Source organism: Scylla paramamosain, chromosome 9, assembly GCF_035594125.1.
Source record: "Scylla paramamosain isolate STU-SP2022 chromosome 9, ASM3559412v1, whole genome shotgun sequence".
Lineage (NCBI taxonomy): Eukaryota > Metazoa > Arthropoda > Malacostraca > Decapoda > Portunidae > Scylla > Scylla paramamosain.
The window spans coordinates 22,127,088-22,137,500 of NC_087159.1; the positions used below are offsets into that span (position 1 = coordinate 22,127,088).

Genomic DNA, 10,413 nt, shown 5'->3' on the forward strand with positions numbered 1-10,413 from the left:
GTGTTCTGATATAGACAGCCAAATCAAATTCATTAGCAGCTCTAACCTTAAATCATCAGCAAGATTGGTGCTATGATTTAGATGTGGTCTTTGAACTTCTCAATGAAAGAATGGTGAGAATTTAGGGTTGTTATCATGTCACCCAACAATGTGTGTACAGTATCTTTAATCCCACTTGCTCCTTATCCTTCTGCCTTTTGCCACATTCACTTTGAACCTCTTTTTGCTAAGCCCTTTCATATTCTAAAATAAAATTTTGCATCATCTCTTTTCTATCTACAACAAAAGCTGCATTATCTGCAAACAAGGCCCTCATCTTATCTGACTTTTCATATGCCTATTTCTCTTTTCTTCTTATCCTAATCTTCACCTCCCTGACCACTTTATTCATGAGGAGAATTATGTGCATATAACATTCCTGTTTTAAACCAGCCTTTTCTAATATTTGATCCACTTATAATTTTGTCTACTTTTAGTGATGCTGCTTTCTTTATCTCCAGAACTATTATGAAAATGGTTTTCCATTAAATGAATTGATGAAGTTTGTTGAAGAATGTACTGAGGAGCCTTCCAGTGGAGTCTTTCAAGATGAGGATGATCATACTATCCATGATGTAATAAATTCCATCTGTTGCTGTGGTTATGAGTAAGTACTCCCAGCTTGTTGAGTAATTTCAAGTCAAAGATAGAGCACCCGTATATTGATTAAGAGAGACAAAGAATTAGGTTATAAGTAGGGCCTTGCAAGCCCTTGCAAGGACATGAAAAATCAAGTTGCATGATTTAGCAAATTGTTTGTCAGTAACAAATCAAATTTTCATTCAGAACTTGCTTTCCTTTGTCTACTCTCTTTAATTTACAAAGTTGTCATTAATATGTTAAAAAAATGTCATTTTATCCTGATTGCCAAAAGGCAATCAGGATAAAATGATATCCAGGTTCTTTACCATGGTAAGACATTCTAGTCCCCATCCTCTAACTATTCACTTCGCCTCTCAGCAGAGATAGTCTTTTGTCATCCTTCTCTTCAGGGAAAGTCATTGTCAACAGTAAGATTATTGAGGTTTACATGAGGCAAAAGACACTGCAGCCTTCTTCTACTATGAAACATGGGATTGGCTAATCGAACGCATCAATTGGTAGCATACTGCTACACATTAGCTGCCAATAAGGCATTTTTTAAGACTTGTGCACACATACATCACTGACTACACTACCATCCCGAGTTTCATGCTGAGTTTTGTGATCCTTGAGTTTCGCGCTCATTAGCAAATTCTTACCATCCCAAGTTTTGTGCATTATCCCCCTGAGTTTTGCACTGCTTTGACATGTACTAGTCACATTTACCTACCATCAGTGTCACACATACATATAGTAAACCCTGCCTACCCCAACTAAGTCTCTCTCTCTCTCTCTCTCTCTCTCTCTCTCTCTCTCTCTCTCTCTCTCTCTCTCTCTCTCTCTCTCTCTCTCTCTCTCTCTCTCTCTCCCTCTCCCTCTCTCTCTCTCTCTCTCTCTCTCTGTGTGTGTGTGTGTGTGTGATTACCTAGTTGTGTCTAGCAGGAAAGGATTTATGCTCATACTGTCCCACCTCTGTATCTATTATTATCTGACTTGGTCTTGAAATTATGAATAGTTTTTGCTTGTACCACATCCTTATTTAGACAGTTCCATGTATTAAATACTCTCTGTGGAAAACTATTCTTTTTGATATTTCTTCTACAAATTTCTTTTTTCAGTTTCTTTCTGTGTCTTGTATTCCACATCACAATGCCGTTGCTGTCTAGCTTTCCCAGTCCTTCCATTAGTTTATGTATCATAATTATGTCTCCTCTCTCCCTTCTTTGTTTCAGAGTTGGAAGGTTTAGTTTTTCTAGTCTCATTTCATGTCTCTTCACTTAAGTTTGGGATCATCTTTGTTGCTGCTCTTTGTATCCTCTCCAGTTTCCTGATGTGTTTCTTGAGATTCGGTGACCATATTACAACTGCATATTCCAATTTTGGACAAATCATTCTTACATTTAGTTTCCTCATCATTTCTTCATCCAAGTATGCAAATGCAATGCTTATATTCCTTAGCAAATTCATTGTTCCCCCAACAATCTTGTCTGCTACTATCACTCCAAGATCTTTTTCCTTTATTCTTTTTCAAATATAGTCATCTCTCAACTTGTAATCATCAGATGGCCTTTATTTTTACTCTTCCAAAATTCCAATAATCTACATTTTTTTGCATTAAAATTAATTTCCCATTTACAGCTCTATTTTTCAATCTGGTTCAAATCTTGTTGTAAAGCTTTTTGATCTTCCTCTGTTTCTATTTTTTTCATCAATTTAGCATCATCCACAAATAAACTCATATAGCTGTTGATCCCTTCTGTCATATCATTAATGTACACAGTGCTCATGACTGGAGCCAGTACAGAACCTTAAGGTACTCCACTTGCTACTTTTCTCCAAGATGACTTTTGATCTCTAATAAATGTTCTCATTTCTCTATTGCTTAGGAAGTCTTCCATCCACTTCAAGAATCCCCCTCTCACTCCACCAATTTTCTTTATCTTCCACAGTAGTCTCTTATGCGGCATCTTATCAAAGGCCTTTTTTCAAATCCAGGTAGATACCATCTACCCATCCATCTCACTCTTGTACTATGTCAAGTATTCTTGAGTAAAAACAAATCAGATTAGTTGTACATGATCTCCCTCTATGAAATCCAAATTGTCTATCAATTATCATGCCATTTTCTTCCAAAAATTTCATCTATCTATCTTTCACAATTCATTCACATATTTTTGTCACAACTGATGTTAATGATATTGGTCAATAATTCAGTGTCTTTTTTACACCCCTCTTTAAATATTGGTACAATATCAGCCTTTTTCCAGTCACTTGGTACCTTGCTTTCTTGTAATGAATGCTCTACAACATGATGTATTTTGTCTGCCAACTAACTATTGCATTCCTTTAAAACCCTGTTTGATATACCATCTTGTCCTTGTGCTTTATCGGCTTCTAACTTCTGCATCATTTCCTGTTTCATTGATAGTTACATTAATTTCTTCAAGAGAATTAACTGCTGCTCCTTCACTTTCTTGTATTATAAACTCACTTTCTTTGGTGAAGATTGACTGAAAGGCATCACTCATCACCTCCACCATATCCTCATCCTCTTCATATTCTTTGCCATCTACCTCTAATTTTTCAGTTATTTCCTTTTGTTGCACTTTATTGTCGATACATCTGTAGAACAGTTTTGGTTGGTTTTTTGCATTTATCTGTTATGATACATCTGTAGAACAGTTTTGGTCGGTCTTTGCATTTATCTGTTATATCTTTCTCATATTTTCTACACTCTTCTCTTTGTATCTTAACATTTTGATTTCTCTTTGTCTTATACTCTGTCTACAAATTTTGTCTTTTTCCTCTCTTACATTTTCACCAAGCAGTATCTCTTTCTTTTTTTGATATTTTACATTTCTTATTAAACCAGTCTTTATGTCCAGCTTCTTTTCTTTCTACTTTTGGTATATATCTTCGCACTCCTTCATTATATATTTCGACAAATACTTTCCATTTCCTTTTCACTCCCCTTACTTCTTTAAACTTAGTCCACTCAGTTTCTTTAAAGTATTTCTTAAGCTGGTCAAATTTTCCTTTCTTATAACTGAATCTTCTAATCCTGTGGTTTCTTCTCCTTAATTCTTCTTTAATTTTTTAAGGTTGGCGCTGTTACCACATGGTCACTTTTTCCTATTGGACATTTCTATTCCTTATTATCAACAATTTTTGGTTCTTTTGTAAATACTAGAATAGAGGTGGCAGTTTACACTACCCTAAGCAGACAATATCAACTACAAAACCTCCAGACTCAAATATGACAATGAAAATTTCACCAGTAGTGTAAAATTGTATCTGCTATGGTGACAGGTTACATGCTACCCTCTCTTGCTGCAGTTTCTCTGCATGGAGTACTGTAAGTGAGGGAAGGTTAGGACGACTCAGTACACCTACTAGCCGGGCTTACACATTAGATGGAGGAGGGAATTGCGCCAGTGGAAGGGTCAGTGTGCTATGGCATGTTGGGCTATCACACTAGGTGCCTTAAGCTCATTATTTTTATCCACAAGTTATCAAAATCATTGTCATTAAATAGTTAGTAATTCCTTTTGCCTGTCAAGGAGTAAAAGTAAAAAAAACAAAAAACAAAGATTGCAAACTAGCTTTTTATTTTTTCACATAATGTAATGACGAACAAACTGAAAGAAACTGTGAGTTAGTGTTGAAAATCATAATCAAATAAATTTCCATCAGAATTAAAAAGACAAAAATGTTGAAAATACTCCATGCAAAGTTTTATTAAACAGTAGCAAAACATCCTAAGTTACATTTATTACAAAAAAATCAATATTCATTGCCTCAATGTCTTCCTGAGACTTCCCACTCAAATCCATCCCACTCACACATTCCGCATGCCAACAGCTGTTACACAATGCACACTTTATTCTCACTTTTGCTCTTTTTCACATTGACATTTCACACAGAATTCATTCATATCTTCAACGAAATCTTCCGAGTCATTGTCCAAGACTGGCTCATCAGCACTATCTGAAGAGTCCATCTCCTCGCCTTTCTGCTTTTGGGAAGTAGACAGAAGTGCCATGAACTGTTTTTCTTCCCCTTTCCTCTTCTTCTCCTCTCATTCTTTCTTTTCTTTCTGCTTTTTCTTTTCCTCCATTGTCCTTCTCTTTGCTTCAGCTTCTTGTTCCTTTACTTTTTTTCTCTCCTCTCATTTTCTTCTTCTTTCCATTTTCTCCCCTCTCCTCCTCTTTTTTGTTTCTCTGTTTCTCTTCAATCATTTGCCGATACTCAACACCACTTATTGAGAATGGTAATGCTGCAGTGGTCTTTTTCAATCCCTTTTTCTTCTGGAATGAGGGCAATGTGAGGTCAATTATTTTGGAATTTTGGCATGTGGAAGGCAGGGACTGTGGGGTGGGCTGGGATGTGGAAGGCAGGAACTGTGGGGAAGGCTGGGATGTGGAAGGCAGGGACTGTGGGGCAGGCTGGAATGTGGAAGGCAGGGACTGTGGGACAGACTGGGATGTGGAAAACAGGGACTGTGGGGCAGGATTTGATGTGGAAGGCAGGGACTGTGGGATAGACTGGGATGTGGAAGGCAGGGATTGTGGGACAGGCTGTAAGATTTTCTCCAACAACACCTTTCATTCTTCATAGAGTGGGTCCTTCATGTCGTACAGCTCCTCGTACCGCTTCATGAATTTCAGAGCTATTTCTTCCCCTAGAGAGCTCAAAAATGTTGGAGAATGCTGAGGGAGTGGGAATTCCTTGTTCAGCCCCTTGTGATGCAGAAGGAAGAGAGGTTGAGGTTGCTGGGGTACAGGCAGGGAGAACTATGGTGCCAGAAGATGGTGAGTTGGGAAAAGTGACTGGAGCAGCACTGGAGAAACTGCAGCTCAGCTTCAGCTTGTCGGAGTTGAGCACAACCTCAGGGTTGAAGGGGCAGATCCCAGATTTTACAAATCCCTTGAAGGCGAGCTCTGGCCGTGCTGTAGTGTCCCAAGCTTTCTTCAGTGTTTGGGCAAATGTGCGCATGGTGACACTCTCTGTAGTCCGGTACTGAAACTTTCTGATGGCTTCACTCCATGCTAGTTTGACTGCCCCAAAGAAAGCTAGATCCAGTGGCTGGATGAGGTGACTGGCATGTGCCTTTAGGCAGTAGAGGATGATGCTATTCTCATTACACAGGGTGCTGATTGCCACGGCTGGAATGGCTGATTGCCACAGGCTGGAATGGCCGTCCACAAACAGCACCAATGGTCGCTTTTCTCCCAATTTGGGAATGAAGATGTCCCTCAAAAAGGTAAGAAACACCACTTCATTGATCCACCCGTTTGGAGTTTTTTGGAAAAAAACCTCTTCAAACCCTTCCAACGCATTGAAACAAGGATCCCTGGTGTAGGGGAAGATCAGCAGCGGTGAAAGTTACTGCCCCATGGCAGAGAAGCAGGCCAACATTGTCTACTGCTACCGTCTGCCACATGTGATGGAGTAGACATGTTTTGCTCCTGTCGTGCTGATGATTTTCTTTGTCTTTGGACAAATGTTAAAACCACTTTCATCAGTATTAAAGATACGGTCAGGAGAGGTCAACAAAGTGGGATCAATGGTGTCCAGGTAATGTTTCATATGCTGAAACCATTCACCTAGAGCATCCTTTGTCATGACTGCTCTCTCATGGCCAAGGGGTTGTCCCATTCTTTCCCATATCTCTGGGTGTCTATTGAAAAAGGCTTGCATCCAGTCCTTTCCAGGGCAGTTTTCTTTGAAGACAGTCTTCGCTCCCCTAGTGTCGAGGATGGTCTTCATCATATCCTTGAAGTTGTCTTTGGTCCATCCAAAACCTCGTTGAGACACCTCAATTAGCCAGTCTACCAACTTCTTCTCCTCCTCCTCCTTCAACAGAACTGTTTTGGAAGCAGCTTGCATAGGTCTTCTGCCTCTAACCTTGTCCCCAAGAGTGCCATAGGGGATCCCAAAAGCTTTGGAGGCACCTTTCAGGAACATCTGTTTGGACCTCACCAGCTCCACAGCTCTCTTCACTTGCTCCTGCATGTAGTGTTGGGTTGATGCCATTTCAGCAAAGACTGTTGAAAAGGCACAGAGCAAGAATGCAATTTGACATGCATACTTCCTCTTCCTTTTTTTCCTGTCATTTTCTGCTTTTCAAGTCAAAACTGCTTGTGCATAACAACTCATTTTTGCTTCTCACAATAATATTATACATAATGAAAATGCAGATAGTCTAGAAAGAGAAGTCAAAAATAAAGTAAGCACACTAGCCTAGTAATGCCCTACCCTGGTTGGCGCTCTACATGCTAAGGGTATTTATGGCGGGTTTATGTGCTACCCCACACAATCCCTTACTTGTTGAGACTAGACATATTTATCCTCAACCATTTGACAGTCATGCATTATAACAATGAATTCATTGACAAGCTATGTTAGTTTTTTATCAAAATAGGTGGCAGTGATGACAATGACATTCATGTGTACTATTGAAACAGTTAGCGGAACTCAACTTACCTCAGTTATGGTGGAAGACACAATGCCTCGTTCTCTCTGGCACGCAGAGAACAGTGGAAGGGCACTGGCGGAAAAATTTGAACTTCGCCCCTTCATTTCCACTCTCTGTTTATGTGTTATGGGACTTAACGCGGGACTTAGCGCACAGGCCCGACTGGCCCACAGAACTTCCAGTACTCTAAATCTAGTCTTGATGGTTCTTCATTTTCTCTGTATCTTGTATTTTCTGTAACTCACTGGGTAAATGTGTTTTCTATTGCCATTGTCAAGAATCTGTATCCCCATGACATGATCCCTCCCGTGGTGGTCAAATCTTCCCAACAAACTTCTTTGCAGTTAAAATCTCCTAGCAGTACTAGCATTACTAGTGTGTGCGCATGTGTGTGAAAGGAAGAACAATCCTGAAGATTGGTGACTAGAATGATACTGATTGTAAATGAAAATGTAATCATGCAAGAATGAGAAAAGTGAGAAAGGATGAAGTGAAAACAACATAACGAATGAGGGGGAAAGACAGTGAGGTAGAACTCCCTTGTCCCTTATCTTTGACAGATAAGAGGGAGAGGAGGTGACAGGGAGGGAGGTTTGAAACAAGATGAAAGAGAAAGGGAGAGAAAAGGAAAAAGAGGAGGAAGGGAAATAACCATGGAAAGATAATACATAAGGCAAGGAAGTGGAGAAAGGGTAAAGGAAGAGGATCGGAGGATGGGGAGAAAGTAGTAAGAATAAATATAAATAGTAAGGGTGAGAAGTGAATGAAAAATTAGAAGGAGAGAGGAAGTATTGAGAAATAAGTATTCTCTTTTCTTGTCCTCTACTCCTTTTAATTTTTCCTCCATCCCTTCCCGTCGCATTTATGCTCCTTCCATCCATTTTCATTCTCAGTCAGGCTCATTCTATTTAGCAATCCTCAAAATTGCTCTCTCTCTCTCTCTCTCTCTCTCTCTCTCTCTCTCTCTCTCTCTCTCTCTCTCTCTCTCTCTCTCTCTCTCTCTCTCTCTCTCTCTCTCTCTCTCTCTCTCTCTCTCTCTCTCTCTCTCTCTTCTCTCTCTCTCTCTCTCTCTCTCTCTCTCTCTCTCCCTCCCCTCTCTCTCCCTCTCATACACACACACAAAGTGAGGGAGAGACAGGCAAAGAGAGAGAGGGAAATGAAAGGAGGGAGGATGGCTAGGATAGATGGAAGGAGGAAGGAAATGGGAGGGATGGGGGAGGGGGGGCAGGGAAGGAAGAGGAATGGAAGGGGAAAGGAGAGAGGGGAGGAGGGCAGGAAAGTACTGTATCTTGAGATAAGGGAGTAAAGTGGGGAAAAAGTCAGCTTGTTCATGGCCAGAATGCATAAGTGCTTTTTCATTGTTTTCAGTATCTCAAGTTTCATGATCCTTGAGTTTAGTGCTATACCTTGGGAAGAACAAGCATGAAACTTGGGAAGGGAGTGTACATATGAGTAGTGCCATGGGAGAATGCTCCAAACACCATTTTTTTTTTTTAAATGCCTGAAATCACTCCCAAAGTTTGCCAATATTAAAACTCATATATTTCAAGTCTCAGCCATATGAATTTTGTGAAACATTTACCAAATTAATCCTATAGACACAAAGAAAATTTCAATCAATAAAACCAATTAGTACTTATTAATGTTCAAAGTACATCATGTATGTGAAGAGTTAAAGTAATTGTCAGTTTTCCTGTATAATATGGTTCTAGATATGGTTAAAGGATTAATAATTAAGGGCTATAAACACAGCACTAAATAGTGATCCACGAGGCAAGTGTAATGCGTCTGGAGTAGAAATGAGACTGAGCTGTGAGTGTGTGAGCAGGAAAATGCTGCAAGCCCATTGGCTCAGCACTGTCTACATCAGGGCAATACGGCAGTACCATTGGCCATCCATGCATGACGTCATGTAACGTCACACCACGTCATGACCAACTGCCACATAGAGTGGTTAGCTGTGATGATTCAGTTGACACAAGGTGCTTGGAGTATTTTACTGCGGAGTAGAAGCCTCCTATATTCCTGGGTCAAGTAAGGAAAATACTGTATACCATTTTTGACCATTTTGGCTCAGTGGGATATTGCTCCAAGCAACCTCACAAGGTAAGAGACACTTTGGTATTATTAGAAAACACGAACAGTCCTAACTGGCATGAAAAAGGAGTGCACCACTAGGAAGTAGACATTTTCTAAGACACTTTTCTTCTATACACTTTCCATCGCAAATTACTCCTTTAGTATTATTGCTGATAAATAACATTTACCCCAGCCCTCTCTCCTGAGACCAGCAAACTGGAAAAAAAATCTGGTAGTTGGGAGGGCTATGAATATCAGGAATACTGTAGGATAAAAGCATATACTTTATTGATGGTGTTTATAGATTAAGCGTGTCTGTTAGTTACATCAGAAATATGTTTTTCTGTATAATTTTTCCCTAAAAAATTCTGCATGTTGCCATGTTATTATAAGTATGGATTTGTTTATCTGTATAGATTTTAAGAATAATGCATTGAAATGCATTCATTTGTACATATATCAATATCAGATATCTTATTAGTAGTACTGAGTATTGACTGATGCTCTTTCATTTTCCTGTGTGGTTTCCTTGCAAGGCTACACACTACTTGACATGCACAATAAATTAATTGACTGCACTTATTAAAAGTGATCAAGTCTGGCAATACTGTTTCACATTCATCATGAGGGTTTTGCACCTCATTAACTTGATTCTCAATGTTCTTTTGTTTTTAATGAGGTGGTTGCAGTTGATTAATTTTTGGTCCTGGTAGGATCAGTCTCAGTCAGTATTCACCAACATGGTGGTTTGCTCTGGATGTGAGGACAACTATTTTAAATGATGAAAGTAATGATGCTAGTTGCAAGTTCTGAAGAGCACATGGTGTTCTCCCGACTGGTGTAGAGTCCCTGACTTGTCGCCGGCAATGTTGCTTCAGTAGTGGACGTGCACGGTGCTGTACCAACAGCCACACGGTTCCAAAGATATCCCTCCACCACTTCTTACTCTACATCAGCCAACTCTATCCTCCTGGGGGTACTCACCAACATCCCATCCCCTATTTCCATCGAGGAAGATGGAACAATGAGTAAGGTAGACACGTTTTAAATGAGGTTAGATTCAGTTTAATTAGGTTTAGTTAAGTTAGGTTAAGTTTAGTTAGGTTTACTTATGTTTAGTTAGGTAAAGTTAGGTTTAGTTGGGTTAGGCTTGGAAAAGGTTAGTTAAGTGACAGGCCTCGTCAATCAGCTGACTGCCAAAGCGCATCTTTTTGCTACCATAAAACTGCTTTTCA

The 10,413-nt window shown here is 39.7% G+C and overlaps 1 protein-coding gene across 8 annotated transcripts in view; it reads left to right on the top strand.

Moving 5' to 3' along the window:
* Nucleotides 1-10,413, top strand: part of LOC135103715 (mucolipin-3-like) — a 374,712-nt gene that overhangs the window by 342,579 nt on the left and 21,720 nt on the right. For 6 of the 8 annotated variants that reach the window (XM_064010341.1, XM_064010342.1, XM_064010338.1 and 3 more), the window contains one exon: nucleotides 501-646. The exons of 1 other annotated variant lie outside the window; for it this stretch is intronic. In XM_064010341.1, the coding sequence (XP_063866411.1) occupies nucleotides 501-646 (146 nt within the window). Of the gene's footprint in view, nucleotides 1-500; nucleotides 647-5,769; nucleotides 5,885-10,413 lie in introns of all 8 variants that reach the window. One more of the 8 variants, XM_064010339.1, reaches the window with a different exon arrangement.